A 20,407-nucleotide genomic window follows, 5' to 3' on the forward strand; every position below is an offset into this window, starting at 1 on the left:
CTTGAGACCTCTATGGTTACTGATGCCGGCCTGCTGTGAGCGCCACCCTGTGGTCGGCGCTCATAGCAAGCCTGCATTTCAGCTACATAGCAGCGATCTGATGATCGCTGCTATGTAGCTGAGCTGATCGAGTGGTGCCAGCTTCTAGCCTCCCATGGAGGCTATTGAAGCATGGCACAAGTTAAAAAAACATGTTTTTAAAAATATGACAAAAATAAAAAAATATAAAAGTTTAACTCACCCCCCTTTTGCACCATTCTAAATAAAACAATAAAAAAAATCAAGCCTACACATATTTGGTATCGCCGCGTTCAGAATCGCCCGATCTATCAATAAAAAAAAGCACTAACCTGATCGCTAAACAGCGTAGCAAGAAAAAATTTGAAACGCCAGAATTATGTTTTTATATATATAGCGACATCACATTAAAATGCAATAACGGGCGATCAAAAGAACGTATCTGCCCAAACGTGGTATTATTAAAAACGTCAACTCAGCACACAAAAAACAAGCCCTAACCCGACGCCAGATCACGAAAAATGGAGACGTTACGGGTATCGGAAAATGGCGTTTTGTTTTTTTTTTAGCAAAGTTTTGAATTTTTTTTCACCACTTAGATAAAAAATAACCTAGACATGTTTGGTGTTTATGAACTCGTAGTTACCTGGAGAATCATAATATCAGGTCAATTTTAGCATTTAGTGAAAAAAAGCCAAACAAAAAACAAGTGTGGGATTGCACTTTTTTTTTGCAATTTCACCACACTTGAAATTTTTTTCCCGTTTTCTAGTACAAGACATGGTAAAACCAATGGTGTTGTTCAAAATTACAACTCATCCCGCAAAAAATAAGCCTTCACATGGCCAAATTGACAGAAAAATAAAAAAGTTGTGGCTCTGGGAAGGAGGGGAGTGAAAAACGAAAATGCAAAAACGAAAAAGGGCTGCGTCTTGAAGGGGTTAAAGGGGTATTCCCATCTCCAAGATACTATCCCAATATGTAGTTGGTGTAATAAAAATAATATTAGCAAATACCTCCAATTAGAAATGTAGTATAGTTCCTGTGATTCGCTGTGTCTGTGTTCTCATGTGTGGGCATAGCAGGACCTTAGGTAACCATGGCTAGGAACATTGATATTGTGACAGTTATTTGCTAGGAAGGCCTCTTTCACACTTCCGTCTTTTCAGATCCGTCACATGGCCTATGGACGCAGGATTGCCGCTGACCGTCACACACAGGAATCCAGCGACGGATCCAGTTTTTCCCTTGTGAGCATGCCCGGAAGGATTTTAAAGTCTGGGAAAAAGTCTCTCTCTCTCTCTCACGTGCTCTCTGTTTTTTATTCGTATTTATTTTTCATCCATCATATAGTTCCACAGATATAAAACCGTATGTATCAAGTCAAAATATACAATCCATTCTATGATCATTGTTTTAAAAAAACAAGTTGTAAGTGTGCATATGTATTTTAGAATCACATATTAGCAGTGATAGGGTAATCTTATTGCGTTAAAGCCATTGTAAGCACTACGTAATCTAGTGGTTACATTTAAAAGTGACATTTCCAAATATTTATTCCTATATGAAGTGTATAAACTACAGAATCTATAAACTGACGTTGACGACTCATGAATATATGAGTACCAGGACTAGAGTTTTGTTTTGGTGGCCGTAATGGGAAATCATGAATAATGCATCCGTCAGTTTTACATTATTTAGAGGCTTCCTCCTGTCTGCTTGAATCTGTAATAAAATTATCTTTTAATTAAAGCTCAAATTAACACAAAAATCAGTTGATCGGTGATCTAGAATAGTATGGAACTATATGATAAATATGAATACCGGCTGATTAGCATACTGCACATTTTCTCTACAGGAGACATACTAACAATGGGGCTATATAGAGCAAAGTCAGTAGCCATATGCTACTTGTGATCTGATCACAGACATCATTGCTTTCAGGTAGCTGCCTAAACATTTTATAGGAATGTGTTATTGGAAAATGACCTATTGCTGAAATCAAGCCACAAAAAATTAAAACAACAGCCTTGCATGGTCTAAAGATAAATAATAACTTATACATATCTCCCTCCCTATTTCATTGTGGTGCTGCCCAAGTTCCCCATCAGTCTCCGCGCTTTCTCTTTCAGCAAGAATGGGATAAGCTAACTCTGTCCATATCGGTGAACAGCGCATCACTGCTGCAGCCAGTGATTGTCTGCAGTAGTCACATGTCTGTATGGCTGGATTAGGAGGAACAGAGCCAATTTCTGTACATCCTAAGTTTGTAGACTAGAGAAAATTGACTCTGTACACGTCAGAGTATGCCTTCAAAAATTTTTACTGAGAAGTCAATTAACTTGTACAAATTATTGTACTATGCTCTTGCAATCCTTGTAGCTGTTGTAAAGCAAATTACTGAATGCTGTAACAGCAAAATCTGCCGTAATCATTCACAGAACAGAGAAAAAAATCTAAAATCAGAAATAAATAAATAAAAATAGATTAGAAAAAAAATCAGAAAAATACTTATCAATCAAGCGGAGTCATCAGGGTGGAAGTCATAGGTAGGACCCCAGGCGATTCTTCTCCCTATGTTTGGCTTGTTTTTACACACCATGTTTTGTCTGAAACACCATAGAATTTCAAAGTACATCATAGTTGTATGTAATAAAATAGACTGCTGGTATTTCATGCTTGGGCAACATAAATCTACTATAGTCTGTGTCTTTGCAGGGAATTTGGAGGTGAGTGCCATAAAAACAGACCTCTGTTTGTTAAGATACTGAATATTAGGAACCAAAGGAAACAAGATGCACAAAATAAATACCGATACTATGTAGATGAAAAAGAACAAACCGTGTCACTTTTAGATTAAAGGCTTGTTTCCATTTGCAAGAAACACGTCCGTGTCTCGCATGTGAAAACTAAGCTCTGGGGCCAGCACACCAGAGCGGAGCGTGCGGCTGCATAGCAACACATGGAGCTGCACGCTCCGCTCCCAAGTGCCGGCGCCAGAGGTTGGTTTTCACATGCGAGACACGGACGTGTTTCTCGCAAATGGAAACAAGCCCTTAGAATGGGACAGGACTAGGGTTTAAATTAGCAGAAATGGGACATCAATGGATGAACAAGAACACTGTCATATATATATACAGTATATATATTAGATTTCCCAGATGTTCTCGATTAGATTCAGGTCTGGAGAATGGGCAGGCCAGTCCATAGCATCAATGCCTTCATCATTCAGGTACTGCTGACACTTCAGCCGCATGAGGCCTAGCATTATCTTGCATCAGAAGGAGCCCAGTACACCAGCATATGGTCACACAAGGGGTCTGAGGATCTCATCCCGGTACCTAAAGGCAGTTAGGATACTCCTGGCTAGCACATGGAGGGCTCTGCAGCCCTCCAAAGAAATGCCTCTCCACACGGAACGTTCTCCGCTGTATCTCTAAACTCTGATGTCTGTCACATGTGCTCAGAGTGAACCTTCTCTCATCCGTGAAGAGCACAGGTGTCAATGTCGAATCTGCCAATCTTGGTGTTCTCTGGCAAATGCCAATCGCTCTGCACATTGTTGAGCTGTAAGCACAACATTCACTTAGGGCACTCCTACTACCCTCATGGAGTTTAGTTCTGACAGTTTGAGCAGACACATGGATGTTACTGGCCTGCTGGAGGTCATTTTGAAGTACTCTGGCACTGCTCCTCCAGTTCCTCCTTGTGCAAAGGAGGAGATAGAGGACCTGCTGCTGGGCTGTTGACCTTCTATGGCCCCCTCCACGTTTCCTGCTGTACTGGCCTGTCTCCTGGCATCTTCTCCATGCTCTGGACACTGTGCTGACACACACAGCAACCCTTCCTGCCACAGCTCACATTGATGTGTCATCCTGGATGAGCTGCACTACCTGAGCACCTTATGTGGGTTGTAGACACTGCCTCATGCTACTATTCTTACCTCTAGGGGTGAGAGCAATGACACAAAGAGACCAAAACAACAGCCAAAAAGGGTGAAAACAGAGAAATGGTCTGTGGTCACCACCTGCAGAACCATTCCTTCATAGGGGTTGTCTTGATAATTGCATATAACTTCTACCTGTGGCCTGTTCTATTTTCACAACAGCAGGAGAAATTGATTCACAATCAGTGTTGCATCATAACTGGACAGGTTGAACAGAAGTGTGATTGACTTGGTGTTACATTGTGTTGTTTAAGTGTTCCCTTTATTTATTTATTATATAGCTCTGGCAAAAATTAAGAGACCACCACATCAAAACCCAGTCATGGGCAGCCCAATCTCCAGACCTGAACCCCATTGAAAACCTCTGGAATGTAATCAAGAGGATGATGGATAGTCACAAGCCATCAAACAAAGAAGAACTGCTTACATTTTTGTACCAGGAGTGGCATAAGGTCACCCAAAAACAGTGTGAAAGACTGGTGGAAAGCGTGCCAAGACGAATGAAAGCTGTGATTAAAAATCATGGGTATTCCACAAAATATTGATTTCTGAACTTTCCTGAGTTAAAACATTTGTATTGTTGTTTCTAAATTACTATGAACCTGTTTTCTTTTAATTATTTGAGGTCTGAAAGCACTATTTTGTTTTAATTTTGACCATTTCTCCTTTTAAGAAAAAAATTACAAAATTTATTGCTTGGAAATTCGGAGACATTGTGTCAGAAGTTTATTGAATAAATGAACAATTTACATTTTACCGTACTCAAAAATATACCTATAAAGAGAAAAAGCAGACAAACTGAACATTTTGCAGTGGTCTCTTATTTTTGCCAGAGCTTATGAATTTACTTTAGAAAATCCTGACTTCTTCAGTCAGAGGATGGAAAACAAAAGGCCTACGTTGAGAACTGGGGTATAATTGCTTTAAGTTACCGCCTCTGGATTGGATGTGACTGTACCACTGGCAGCATGCATCTGTTCTCGGATGGGGAAAACTAAGAATTAAAAAAATTCTGGCCTAAGAATAAGAAAAATATAGTTTTGAAAAAAGTCACATACTATTTCTGCAGTTCCACTATGCCTGCTGGAAATGGGCCCCCTACCTTTCATCACACAAATTCTATTCTAAGTGTTACAAGTATTTAATGCTGGTGAATAACAGAAAGAACTGTAATACTTGAAATGAGACTGTTTATGTATTAAATCACTCGTATTTCACCTATAACAATAGCTTAGGTCGCATACTTTCTCTGTGACATCATACAAATTATGGAATGTATAATATTCAAGTAAAGCTACTGCCTGCCTATGTGAAATGTTATAGTATGTGTTATCTCGCAAAAGGATTAGATCTGGATAGTCCTACATTTTATAATACATTATGTGTACATCTCACAGACTAGGTTATCCAGTATACCACAAAAGCGAGTACACCCCTCACGTTTTTGTAAATATCATATCCTTTCTTGGGACAACACTGAAGATCTGACACTTTGATATAGTGTAAAGTAGTCAGTGTTGTATAACAGTGTCAATTTGGTGTGCCCTCTAAATAACTCAACACACAGCCATTAATGTCTAAACCGCTGACAACAAAAGTGAGTACACCCCTAAGTGAAAATGGACAAATTGTGCCCAATTAGCCATTTTCCCTCCCCGATGTCATGTGACTCATTAGTGTTTCAAGGTCTCAGGTGTGACTGGGGAGCAGTTGTGCTAAATTTGATGTCATTGCTCTCACACTCTCTTCCACTGGTCAATGGAAGTTCAACATGGCACCTTACTGCAAAGAACCCTCTGAGGATTCAAAAAAGAATACTTACTCTCGATAAAGATGGCCTAGTCAAGTGAAGGCAAACCTTTTAGAGACAGAGTGCCCAAACTGCAATCCAAGACCCACTTATTAATTTCAAAGTGCCAATACAGCAATTTAACCTGAGTACTGAGGTTTTAGTTGGGGATAACAACTCTTACATTAACGCGCGATATAGTCTATAATAGCAAAGTGCTTGTAAGTGCTGCACTCCAAGCCTAAGATACTAGCCACTGACTGCAGTGGAGGTCTGTTCTTGAGAATGGCGAGGATTTTTAATCAAAAGTAAAATTGCAAAGTTATTTTGTTTTTACAACTTCTTTGCAATGGTAGCCCGTTATCATGATGAAACAGCGGTCCAAAATTATAAGCTTGGACAAAGACGGAGGGGGGGGGTCTACCTTGATATTTGTTAAAAAAAAATTGTCTACAATTGAGGAAGTTTTTCCTTATCATATAAAACCACTAACTTTTGAAAATATAATGGAATAATGTAATATCTTATATAAGAGCAATGAAAAGCACATGGCCCAATGGCCTAATTTAAATATGTAATAACAGAGGATAGCAAATCTTGAATAATACAGATAATGAAGTATGATGCAAACAAAAGTGCCCCCAAACAGATTATGATAGCCCCACTATCAATTCCTCCACAGTATCCTCCACACGTACAGTTTAATGACCCTACTGTAACCCCCTTCCCCAAATTCCCCCATAAAAGAATGGTCATCCCATCACAGTATGATTCTCCTACTGTAATCCCCACACAGCCCTTCATACAGTATAATGGGCACAAAACGTCCTCTATACAGAATAATGGCCCCACATAGTCCTCCATATAGGGTAATGGGCACAAGAAGTCCTCCATACAATGTTGTGGGCGGGCCAAACATAGTGTTCCATACAGTGTAACAGGCCCAACACAGTGCTCCATACAGGATAATAGGCCCCACATAGTGCTCCATTTAGTATAACGGCCCCACATAGTGCTCCATTTCGTATAATGACCCTACATATTGCTCCAGACAGTATAATCGCTCCACATAGTGCTCCATACAGTTTAATGGCCCCACATAGTGCTCCATTTCGTATAATGACTCCACATATTGCCCCAGAGAGTATAATGGCCCCATATGCCCACAGAGTGCTCAATATTCTATAATGGCCCTGCAGAGTGGTCCATACTGTCTAATGGCCCCGCAGATTGGTCAATACTGTATAATGGTCCCACATAGTGCTCCATACTGTACAGCTGTGGCAAAAATTAAGAGATCACAGCAAAATGTTCAGTCTGTCTGATTTTTCTCTTCATAATAATATTTTTGAGTAAAATGTAAATTGTTTTTTTTATTCTATAAACTTCTGACAACATGTCTCCGAATTTCCAAGCAATAAATTTTGCATTTGTTTTCCAAAAAGGAGAAATGGTCAAAATTTAAAAAAATAACCAGTGCTTTCAGACCTCACATAATGCAAAGAAAACAAGTTAATAATCATTTAGAAACAACAGTACTATAATATTTTAACTCAGGAAGAGTTCAGAAATCAATATTTTGTGGAATAACCATGATTTTTAATCACAGCTTTCATGCATCTTGGCATGCTTTCCACCAGTCTTTCACACTGCTCCTGGCGCAAAAATTTAAGCAGTTCTTCTTTGTTTGATGGCTTGTGACTATCCATCATCCTCTTTATTATATTCCACAGATTTCAATGGGAATCAGGTCTGAAGATTGGACTGCCCATGACAGGGTTTTGATGTGGTGGTCTCTTAATTTTTACCAGAGCTGTATAATGGCCTCACGTAGTGCTCCATACTGTATAATGGCCCCACATAGTGCTCCATACTGTACAATGGCCCCACATGATTTTCCATACAGTAAAATGGCCCCACATGCTGATCCATACAGTATAATGGCCCCACTTGCTGCTCCATACAGTAAAATGGCTCTACATGGGGCTCCATACAGTATAGTGGTCCCACATGGTCCTCCATACAGTATAATGGCCCCAGATGGTGCTCCATACAGGATAAATGGCCCCACATAGTTCTCCATACAGTATAATGACCCTACATGATTCTCCATACTGTATAATGGCCCTGCATAGTGCTCCATACTGTATAATTGCCCCACATTAAAATGTGTGCATTCACACCATCTCCTCTGAACTACCGGCGCTGCCACTCTCCTCTACATGCATACCATCTCCTCAGCACTAGTGCCACCACCCTCACCCTTCTCAGCACATCGCCCGATGGGCTGATGCACATGCAAAGGAGACTGATGGCGGCCTTGGCGCTAGTGATCAGGGGATGGAACGCGTGCAGAGGAGAGTGGCGGCAGTGGTAGTGCTGAGGAGATTGCGAATGCACCCAATGGGAGAGATCCGTGTGTCCCCTCTGGCACATGTGCCATAGGTTCATCACCACTGGTCTAGGCTGTAAGATTGCCAACAGCCTGAAAATGAACTACACCACAGTGGTCAAGACAGGTTCCACTTAGAACTGGCCTCGCCATGGTCAACCACAGAAGTGGAGTGTACGTGTTCAGCGTCATAGCCAGAGGTTGTCTTTTCAAAATAAACGGGAGTGCTGCCAGCATTACTGCAGAGGTCAAGAGAGGGTGGGGGGTCAGCCAGTCAGGGCTGAGACTATACACCGCACACTGCATCAAATTGGTTTGCATGGCTGTCGTCCCAGAAGGAAGCCTCTTCTAAAGATGATGCACAAGAAAGCCTGCAAACACATTGCTGAAGACAAGCAGACTAAAGGTACTGTCACACTAGACGATATCGCTAGCGATCCGTGACGTTGCAGCGTCCTCGCTAGCGATATCGTCCAGTGTGACAGGCAGCAGCGATCAGGCCCCTGCTGGGAGATCGCTGGTCGGGGAAGAAAGTCCAGAACTTTATTTCGTCGCTGGACTCCCTGTAGACATCGCTGAATCGGCGTGTGTGACACCGATTCAGCGATGTCTTTGCTGGTAACCAGGGTAAACATCGGGTAACTAAGCGCAGGGCCGCGCTTAGTAACCCGATGTTTACCCTGGTTACCATCCTAAAAGTAAAAAAACAAACACTACATACTTACCTACAGCCGTCTGTCCTCCAGCGCTGTGCTCTGCTCTCCTCCTGCTCTGGCTGTGAGCGTCGGTCAGCCGGAAAGCAGAGCGGTGACGTCACCGCTCTGCTTTCTGGCTGCCCGGCGCTCACAGCCAGACCAGAGAAGCAGAGCGCCGAGGACAGATAGCAGAAGGTAAGTATGTAGCGTTTGTTTTTTTACTTTTTAGGATGGTAACCAGGGTAAACATCGGGTTACTAAGCGCGGCCCTGCGCTTAGTTACCCGATGTTTACCCTGGTTACCGGGGACCTCGGCATCGTTGGTCGCTGGAGAGCGGTCTCTGTGACAGCTCTCCAGCGACCAAACAGCGACGCTGCAGCGATCCGGATCGTTGTCGGTATCGCTGCAGCGTCGCTATGTGTGACGGTACCTTAACAACATGGATTTTGCAACCACGTCCTGCGGTCTGATGAAACCAAGATAAACTTATTTGACTCAGATGGTGTCAAGCGTGTGAGGCAGCAACCAAGTGAGGAGTATAAATATAAGTCTGTCTTGCCTACAGTCAAGCATGGTGGTGGGTGTGTAATGGTTTGGGGCTGCATGAGAGCTGCCAGCTGTGGAAAGCTATAGTTCATTGAGGGAACCATGAATGCCAACATGTACTATGACATACTGAAGCAGATCATGATCCCCTCCATTTGGAAACTGGGCCGCTGGTCAGTATTCCAACATGATAACGACCCCAAACACACCTCCAAGATGACCACTGCCTTGCTAAAGAGACTTACGGTAAAGGTGATGTCATGGCCAAGCATGTCTAAACCCGATTGAGCATCTGTGGGGCATCCTCAAATGGAAGGTGGAGGAGCGCAAGGTCTCTAACATCCACCAGCGAAGTGATGTTGTCATGGTGGAGTTCAAGAACTTTCCAGTGGCAACCTGTGAAGCACTAGTGAACTCCATGTCCAAGAGAGTTAAAGCAGAGCTTTTATGTGGCCACATAAAATATTGATATTTCGGGCATATTTGGCCATTTTCACTTAGGGGTGTATTCAATTTTGTTGCCTGTGGATTAGACATTAAAGGCTGTGTGGTGAGTTTTGTAGAGGGCACACCAAATTTATACTGTTATACAAGCTGTAAACGGATTACTTTACATTGTATCACAGTGTCATATCTTCAATGTCGTCGCATGAAGAGATATCATAAATATTTAAAAAAAAATGTGAGGGGTGGACTCACTTTTCTGAGATACTGTATGGAATTGTGTTCCTTTTATTTGCAAGTTGTGCAACTTTTTGCTGTACAGAACTGAATGTTAGCCCAGACTAGTGCTCTGTCAGGAGGCAATGTATCCGTTTCTAATTGGCATCTCACATGGCAAATCAGCAACTGTACCCAACTGTTGAGTGACAATCTCTGTATACTATATAGTTGGTACACACATCAGGAGACAATTTGGAAACCAAGTAACTTGGCCGTGGGTTTGATTTCCATGGACTAATCCAGCCCTTAGACAATTAATTAGACTGTACTTTGTGAGGGTACAGAACTAAAAAGTGACGTTTTCTATTAGAATAATGGCTATAATATTGGTTATAGATTAATGATTAAATGTAAAGTATCCTAATAAGTCATATAAATTTCTCTTCTGGCATCAGTGAAGTAGTGTCTACTAAAATCTCAATGTGGCCATACATATCAGATAGCTATAATCCAATAGCTATCCCACCTCAGGGTACCGTCTCACAGTGGCACTTTTGTCGCTACGACGGTACGATCCGTGACGTTCCAGCGATATCCATACGATATCGCTGTGTCTGACACGCAGCAGCGATCAGGGACCCTGCTGAGAATCGTACGTCGTAGCAGATCGTTTGGAACTTTCTTTCGTCGCTGGATCTCCCGCTGTCATCGCTGGATCGGTGTCTGTGACACCGATCCAGCGATGCGTTCGCTTGTAACCAGGGTAAACATCGGGTTACTAAGCGCAGGGCCGCGCTTAGTAACCCGATGTTTATCCTGGTTACCATCGTAAATGTAAAAAAAAAAACAGTACATACTTACATTCCGGTGTCCGTCAGGTCCCTTGCCGTCTGCTTCCCACACTGACTGACTGCCGGCCGTAAAGTGAAAGCAGAGCACAGCGCGCTGTGCTGTGCTTTCACTTTACGGCCGGCAGTCAGTCAGTGCGGGAAGCAGACGGCAAGGGACAGACACCGGAATGTAAGTATGTAGTGTTTTTTTTTTTTTACGCTGGTAACCAGGATAAACATCGGGTTACTAAGCGCGGCCCTGCGCTTAGTAACCCGATGTTTACCCTGGTTACCCGGGGACCTCGGCATCGTTGGTCGCTGGAGAGCTGTCTGTGTGACAGCGACCACACAACGACTTACCAACGATCACGGCCAGGTCGTATCGCTGGTCGTGATCGTTGGTAAATCGTATAGTGTAACGGTACCCTCACCCTACATACAATAGGCTTGTGTTCTATATTGGGAGAGGGGAATAACATTGTGATAGACACCTCTGGTGCTGGATTACGGTATCTTCCTGGGGATTAGCAGTTAAAAGTCAATATGAGGAAATTCAAGTAAGAGGAAATTATCACTAATTTACATAATGTATGATAAGAAACTAATAGATCTAGAAGTCTATTGTCTGGTGATCTTACTAACTTAAGGCCCCTTCACATTAAGCGACGCTGCAGCGATACCGACAACGATCCGGATCGCTGCAGCGTCGCTGTTTGGTCGCTGGAGAGCTGTCACACAGACCGCTCTCCAGCGACCAACGATGCCGGTAACCAGGGTAAACATCGGGTAACTAAGCGCAGGGCCGCCCTTAGTAACCCAATGTTTACCCTGGTTACCATGCTAAAAGTAAAAAAAAACAAACACTAGATACTTACCTACCACTGTCTGTCCTCCAGCGCTGCGCTCTGCTTCTCTGCTCTCCTCCTGTACTGGCTGTGAGCCGGAAAGCAGAGCGGTGACGTCACCGCTCTGCTTTCCGGCTCACAGCCAGTACAGGAGGAGTGCAGAGCACAGCGCTGGAGGACAGACAGCGGTAGGTAAGTATGTAGTGTTTGTTTTTTTTTACTTTTAGCATGGTAACCAGGGTAAACATCGGGTTACTAAGCGCGGCCCTGCGCTTAGTTACCCGATGTTTACCCTGGTTACCAGTGAAGACATCGCTGGATCGGTGTCACACACGCCGATCCAGCGATGTCAGCGGGAGATCCAGCGACGAAATAAAGTTCTGGACTTTATTCAGCGACCAACGATCTCCCAGCAGGGGCCTGATCGTTGGTCGCTGTCACACATAACGATTTCATTAACGACATCGTTGCTACGTCACAAATAGCAACGATATCGTTAACAATATCGTTATGTGTGAAGGTACCTTAACTACTAACATCTTACTAGAGTATTCCTTTAAAGGGTGTAGCAAAGCCAGGTAGGCTAGGGTAAAAATCTTAGCTCTATAGGTTCTGTTTAGGTGCGCCTGGCTGGCTCTGCATATAACCAGTCTGGGGGTTCATCTTAGTCAGCCAGCTGGGGGTAGCTGACCAGAGTGGATTGTATTGGAGCTGGAGAAAGAAAGACAAGTCAGAATCCCACTCTAAGAAGAGTCTGCACAAGTCCTACAAAACTGCAAGTATCACATGTTGCTATGGACAATAGCCATTGTGCTCGACCGAACTGGGAATAGCTCAGCCTTGAGTAGTCTATTTTGTTTAGTTAGCACCTGGACAAGGCTAGGGATTTTGCGTTTATGGTTTTGTTTTGGTACCGTGCAATCAGTTGATAAACATGATATTGTTTTGACCCAAGAGTCCTGTGCCTGTCTCATGCTTGTGTGAACGCTACCTAATGCCTACCAGAGAGTGTGAATCCAGACCAAGATTAAAAGTTGTTCCAATCCACAGAATAGGGAGTAACTCACTGATTGCTGCATATTTCACTAATTAGTCCCCAAGACATCCGGAGAACGGTGCTCCTAAATGTGCATCTAAATGGAGCAGAGGTCAAACCGTCAATAGATAATCTTGGTTCAAGACCTTTGAGGCCATGTTCACACAGTGCGTTTTTTACCGCGGAACCGCGGCGGTTTTGCCGCTGCGGTTCCGCAGCTGTTTTCCATGCAGGGTACAGTACACTGTACCCTATGGAAAACAGGACACACTGTGCACATGGTCCGGAAATTGTAAAAAAAAAGCCGCGCTGAATAGCTCCCGGAAAAAAGAAGGAGCATGTCAATTCTTCTTCCTGAACCGCAGCGGTTCTGCACCCATAGACCTCCATTGTGAGGTCAAAATCGCAGTAAAACCCGCAGATCAAAAATATATCTGCGGGTTTTACTGCGATTTGATGTGCAGAACCGCTGCAGCAGGAAGTGCGGGGGAGCGGGCGGAAGTGCGTGGGCGGAGTGTGGCTGCCCCCCCCGTGCTCCGATCCCGCCCCCCCGTGCTCCGATGCCCCCCCCCCGTGCTCCGATGCCCCCCCCCAGTGCTCCGATGCCCCCCCCCCGTGCCCTAATCTCCCCCCCTTATACTTACCCGGCGTCCCGGTGTCCGTCCGGCCGTCTTCTCCCTGGGCGCCGCCATCTTGCAAAATGGCGGGCGCATGCGCAGTGCGCCCGCCGAATCTGCCGGCCGGCAGGTTCGCTCCAAAGTGCATTTTGATCACTGAGATATAACCTATCTCAGTGATCAAAATAAAAAAATAGTAAATGACACCCCCCCCACTTTGTCACCCCCATTGGTAGGGACAATAAAAAAATTAAGAATTTTTTTTTTTTTTTTTCACTAAGGTTAGAATAGGGTTAGGGTTAGGGGTAGGGTTAGGGGTAGGGTTAGGGGTAGGGTTAGGGTTAGGGGTAGGGTTAGGGGTAGGGTTAGGGTTAGGGGTAGGGTTAGGGGTAGGGTTAGGGGTAGGGTTAGGGGTAGGGGTAGGGTTAGGGTTAGGGGTAGGGTTAGGGTATTTTCAGCCATTTTAGCCCTAAAAAGCTTCCTAGGAAACACACAGTAAAAAAAGGATAAAAAAACGCATCAAAAAACGCATCAAAAACGCATCAAAAAAGGACAAAAAAAGGACCTGCGTTTTCTGCCAAGAGCTGCAGTTTTTAAAAAAAACTGTCCTGAAAAAAAAAGGATGGAAATCCTGAACGTGTGAACATACCCTTAGGCCTCTTTCACACTTCCGTCTTTTTGAAGACGTTGCAATGCGTCGTTCTGTGCAAAAAACGCATCCTGCAAAGTTGCCCGCAGGATACGTTTTTTGCACATAGACTTGTATTACCGATGCATCGAGACGTATGGACACACGTTCCATACATCGTGCACTGGATGCGTCGGTAATTGGCGGACCGTCGTCCCAAAAAATGTTCAATGTAACTTTTTTTGTGCGTCGCGTCCGCCATTTTCAACCACGCATGCCCGGCCCAAACTCCGCCCCCTCCTCCCCGGACTGCAGAATGGGCAGCGGATGCTTTGAAAAACTGCATCCGCTGCCCACGTCGTGCAGTAGTTTCACAACGTCCGTCGGTACGTCGGCGGATCAACAAAATGTTATGATCGCCTTCAATGAAAACACTGTTGGGAGAATACCCTTCTCTGTACATGTTATCCAAAAAATCACAGAGAGAAGAGGAAGATTACCAGAAGGATGCTGTGCGTACTTAATTTCAGGCCAAATAGGTTAGACAAAAAAATCACATCATTGTCTAAAAGCACATGATCTGCATCAGATGCTGAATCCATATTTATGATAGGTTTCTCTTCTTGACTAATGTCATAATTACACAGTCTCACACTGCTATACAATATACCGTAATACCTCTGGCAGAAAACGTCATGTTGCTATAACAACAGGCCAGCTTCCTAATTTGCTTAGGCATTAAAATGCCTCATGTTCTTGATGCTTAGAGCCTGTTGTCTTTCTAAGTACAACTAGAAGCTGTATGTATAGCAGCTACTGAAAAAGTGAGGAAACTGTCTAAAATATCATGCAATGCAGATACTTCAGTAATGGATAAGGATGTCCAATCAAAGTGAACTGCATTGGTGTAGTAGGGTGCAGACCACACTTGAGATAATAGCCATACACTTTAGACTGCTGTCAGCCCGCAGCGCCCATGTGTGTGCGCGTGATCTAAATGGGTAAAGGGGAATAAGCTGCTGCCAGATTCCTTCAGCGGTGACTTATCTTCCCTAAGAACGAAAGGATCAGGCATCTTGAATTCTAACTGCCTGATCCTTCTCTCCAATGAGTTCCATTGCCAAGTGAGATTCGGAAGGCCTTCATACCCACCGGATAGTCATATGGTCTGATGAAATCAGGTGGGTTAATACAATATTATTCTAATGACCACATCTATACCTATATAACAGTTGATAATGATGTAACATGCTTTTTGCATTATGATGTAATCATACATGTAGTGACTTCACTATAAATCCCTGACATCACTGGGGATGAAGAAGGACACCAGAGCACAATGGACTCAGGGACCCAAAGCTGGGTACTTTTCTACCAAGTTGTGGTGACTATAAAAGTTGCTCATTTTTGCTTGACAGACTATAGTAGTATTTTGTAAGAAGAAAATGTCCAGCTTCATCGAATCCGTGAAAAAAAGTTTTCTTTATTCCCAAACTTAAACATGGAGGATACAAACTTCAGCACAAACCTTATGGGTAAGAATCTCAACGCGTTTCTGGAGACCAAGCTCCCTTAACCATGATTAAGGTCATGAATAAGGGAGCTTGGTCTCCAGAAAAGCATTGAGATTCTTACCCATATGGTTTGTGCTGAGGTTTGTATCCTCCATGTTTAAGTTTGTGAATAAAAAAAACTTTTTTTCACGGATTTGGTGAAGCTGGACATTTTCTTCTTTTGGATTCTACACGCCTGGACACAGCGGGTCCGTGCTCCCGAAATTTGGCTTATGCATCACGGGTGAGCTGGTTTATATTCCTTCTTTTATAGTATTTTGTTCATTAAGCCTCATGGGTCTTGGTGTAAAGTCTGTGCCAGACCCTCTTAACTATTTATAGTAGCCTGGTCATCCAAAGTGGCATTGGGTTCTTTGGTTCCCCTTACACATCAGAGCATGGGAGTGAATTTGACTTCCAAGGCTACACCATTTGTATACAGGCCAGCATGTACATAGTGGGCAGCTATTCCAAGTAAAAAGTCTAACCATTCCTTCTGTTATCTCATCTGCACAGGGAAAATGAGTGTCGGAATGTAATTGGTTAATGCGCAATAAGACCATTTAGTAATATCTTGTTTTTTTATGCAGATGCCATTGGTGTGTGCCCTGGTGGCACATGGTAAGCGCTAATTGCCGTTTCTGTCTTATTTTTTGGGTTTGCAATTGTGACCTGTCAATCTGAGATCAGTTTCGACATTTATATAACAGCTGAAATGCCTTTTTATGTACTAATGATAATTTATGTACATATACCCTAAGGTCATCTTACTTGGGTGGAGGTCTCTGCTCAAACGACTTATCAGCTAGAGTTGGGAACTACTAATGAACAGCAATTCTCAAAACCATTCATGTACCATGGTCTTACTTTACTGGAATATACTGACAACGGCAGAAAACAGCATTTCGCTATGGGGCTTAAAAGCCAGACCAACCCCAATTTCCATGCTGAGTTGTCTTCGTGAGAAAGCCCACATCATTGAAAGCGAATACACGCTGTATATGTAATTAAACAGATCTCATACCTAATGAGGCTGGTGTACTTACTGTGAACATAAATGCAATCCTCAAAGTAAAAAGAGCATTTCATGAGCCCAGCTAGAGGTACGCTTAAAAAAAGTTCTAATTTTAATAGGCAGGGAAACTATTACAAAGAATTATACAGCCAATCTGACTTGGATTTTCAAAGTGTGTACACCAGTCTCGTCAGGTCTACAAGATCTATTTATTGATGTATATAGGTAGTATTGTCAAATTTCCTGACAGAACCGCTTTAACTACTTCTGCTAAGCGGATTGCAAGTGAGTGACTGTTATATCAACAGGATTTAATAGGTCATATCGTGCATGTTTGGCAGCATCACAGGCCACATATTTAGAAGATTATCTCAAAATACACTCAACATGCCCCTGCTCTCCAGTCATCCCTTCCGGCATGCGGGAGGCTGAGTGACGGACGTCACTGCACGTATCTCCCTTAGATGCTTTCACCTGACACCCCCTTGGCTGGTCACATCTACGCTGTAGCCTTGGCATTATACTGACTGGGGGCCGCAGCCACACTACTGTACAGCTCTGCCTGGAGCCCGATTGGGTCCAAAGGTTAGATAAGCTGTAGTGAGACCTCACAGAGTGTTTCATGTGATGGAGAATGCTAGGCAGGACGACGTCCAAAAGAAAAGCAGGGTCACCGTCCTATACCGTAACACCTTTTCCTAAAGTACTCCTCACGCTGATAACTTACTGCTCGACTCCTCACCAGTCAAGACCTCTGCTTGACATCAGTGAATAGAATCTTGTTCAGGTCCAGAGCTATTTATTATTATTTTTGATAGCGCGGAGAGCTTGTTACAGTTGTATCCAACTTAGGCAATGTATTTTATAAACAACACAAGGAATATAATGTTTTCTACCCAGTAACAAATCATCAGGGTATAGACATGTGCAGCTGCTTTACACCTTAGGCTATGTGCACACGCTGCGGAATGGTGTGCGGATTTTTCCCCGCTGAATTTGGTAAATCCGCAGGTAAATCGCACTGCGCATTTACCGCGGATTTACCGCGGTTTTTACGTGGTTTTTGTGTGGATTCCACCTGCGGTTTTACACCTACGGATTCCTATTGAGGAGCAGGTGTAAACCGCTGCGGAATCCGCACAAAGAATTGACATGCTGCGGAATATAAACCGCTGCGTTTCCGCGTGTTTTTCTCTGCAGCATGTGCACTGCAGATTTGGTTTTCCATAAGTTTACATGGTACTGTACACCTCAAGGAAAACTGCTGATGATCCGCAGCGCCAAATCCGCTGTGAAATCCGCAACGTGTGCACATACCCTTACTGTCTGGGTGTAAAGAACAGAGTTCCCCTTCACTGACAGCAAGCAGAATCCTGCAAATGAATGGGATCTGAGACACAAAGAAATGGAGCGGAGGCATCAGAAAAATGCACAACTCGTCATCATACTGGAAAGCCCCGATTTATAAGGATATTCCTGAAAAACTGAAAGTGTCTGCGATGGTGATGTACGGCGGCCTGGGCGCCCGGGCAGATGTGGCACGAGCACTGGCAGTTTTCTACAATAAGACCACTAGGCAGATGATCTGGACACAATCATGGCGAGTACCACGAGACAAGCTTAGATACAGGTTGTGGGATACACTTACCACTCGGCCCGAAAACCGCTCTATCGCCCTCTTGACTTTGCCATAGGTGCCTTTGCCCAGGGTCTCCAGCAGCTCGTACCTGTGCTTCAGGTTGTGCTTGTGATGGTGCCGCTTGACCCCATGTTGTTTGGGTGCCAGCTGTGGGGCGTCTTCCTCCTCTGAAGGTGAATGGGATGGCGAGGACAGGTTCATCTGCTCCACCATGCCCACAGTGCCCTTGTCTGGCCCCCTGTCATCATCGCTGGCCTCCAGCCTGTCCACCTCAGCATCTCCATCCATGGCTCTACTTCACTACAGACTGGTCAGAGTGTGTGGCTACTGCAGCTGCGCATGTGGCACATGGGCTAGAAAGTGGTCAGCAGCCCCCCATGATGTGTGCCCAGGTGGCAGTCCGATGAGAGCTATCACAGGGGAATGGCAATTGGAGGTACAGCTCGCTGATGTGCCCCACTCTTCCCATTCACTCGGTACAATGGCCGGGGAGCGGTGCTAGCGAGCCGTGGCCCTGAGGCGGGCAGTGCCTGCTGCCAGGATGCTCATTCACCTCCCCTAATGCCATGTTCCTGTGCCGTCCTTCCTCTCGCCTATGTGATGCTCCCGGGCTGATGAGAGAGGCCCTTCCATCCCCTGTCCTCTCCCCTTGTGTGAGGGAAAGCCCATGTGGGTGGAGCGGCCATCCTCCTCCTCCTCTCCTCACATTCCAGTCAGGGCTGCAGCATGGAGCCGGGGTCAGCGAGCAGAGAAAGCCGCCGGCCGGGAAAGAGAGGGTCCTCCAAACATCACTTATACGGGTGTGTTCACACTTAGCAGTTACAAGTCTCACTGGGTTTCTTCTGCAGCGTTTTGTTAAACGTTTTTCAGCATTGGTGTTTTTCTGACTTTTTTTTGTAATCCATTAAGCAGGGAATAAAACGCTCATCTTTTCTGAGGTGAAAATGCTGACAAAGCTTCTCAAAAAGGTGTCTTTTTATCCTTCCCATTGACTTACACTGTAAGGTGTGCAGAAAACGCCTGCACAATGGATAGACTACACTTTTATTGGTAGCATAGTGGATGGGATTTCTAGAAATCCCATGTCCACCATGCGCCTGCGGCTCACCTGCGGACATGGACCCAGGGCCGTATTTAGAGTTTCTGCTGCCCTTGGCACTTTTAGTGCTGCCTCCCCCATTGGTGAGTATGACACTATCGGCAGTGACTTTGGCAAAAATCGCTGATGTGAAAGTCGCCTTTTGCAGTAGATCGGGCAGTTTTTCTGCATCTGCTGCGTAACAGATCACTTACGGCAACACTGTGTTCAGCCTCTTTCATTCCTATAGGATTTGCGGCACTTGCTGTGATCTGGCAAATGTGGTACCATACCTCCCAACTTTTGAAGAAGGGAAAGAGGTATAAAGTTTGCGGCGCGCGTAGTGCGGCGCGGCAAATTTTAGGCCACGCCTCTGACCACACCCATTTCACAACTAGTCACACCCATATCCACGTCCCAACCGCAGCCATTTAGCACTGCTGATCACACTGTTTTATATACAATAATTATAAGCAAACAAAAATATGGCCACGCAGTGCTCCATACTGTATAATGGCCACACATGATGCTCCATACTGTATAATGGCCCCACATGATGCTCCATACTGTATAATGGCCACACATGATGCTCAATACTGTATAACGGCCACCACACATGATGCTCCATAATGTATAATGGCCACACATGATGCTGCATACTGTATAATGGCCACCCACAGTTCTTCATACTGTATAATGGCCACACATGATGCTCCATAGTGTATAATGGCCACACATTGCTCCATACTGTATAATGGCCACACATGATGCTCCATACTGTATAATGGCCACACATGATGCTCCATACTGTATAATGGCCACACATGATGCTCCATACTGTATAATGGCCACACATGATGCTCCATACTGTATAATGGCCACACATGATGCTCCATACTGTATAATAGCCGCACATGATGTTCTATACTGTATAATATACAAAGAACCCGGGACTCAACTTTTATTCAAACTGGTGGTATTTATTTTTGTAGTACGAAAAACGTTTCGGCCAAGGTCTGGCCTTCGTCAGTTACGTACTAAGCGATGTCATAGGGAAGTGTTGCGTAAGCGTAGTAGATTACAGGGATAACCCTTGTGCAATGTAAGTCTCCAATA

The 20,407-nt window shown here is 44.2% G+C and overlaps 1 protein-coding gene across 1 annotated transcript in view; it reads right to left on the reverse strand.

Moving 5' to 3' along the window:
• The window catches only part of NUAK1 (NUAK family kinase 1), a 128,862-nt gene extending 110,033 nt beyond the window's left edge, over positions 1–18,829 (reverse strand). The window contains exon 1 of the mRNA XM_069764441.1: positions 18,223–18,829. Coding sequence (XP_069620542.1) covers positions 18,223–18,501 — 279 coding nt within the window. The 5' untranslated portion in view covers positions 18,502–18,829. The remainder of the gene's footprint in view (positions 1–18,222) is intronic.
• Between the last annotated feature and the right edge of the window lie 1,578 nt (positions 18,830–20,407).

This window comes from Ranitomeya imitator, chromosome 4 (genome assembly GCF_032444005.1).
Source record: "Ranitomeya imitator isolate aRanImi1 chromosome 4, aRanImi1.pri, whole genome shotgun sequence".
NCBI classification, from domain to species: Eukaryota; Metazoa; Chordata; class Amphibia; order Anura; family Dendrobatidae; genus Ranitomeya; species Ranitomeya imitator.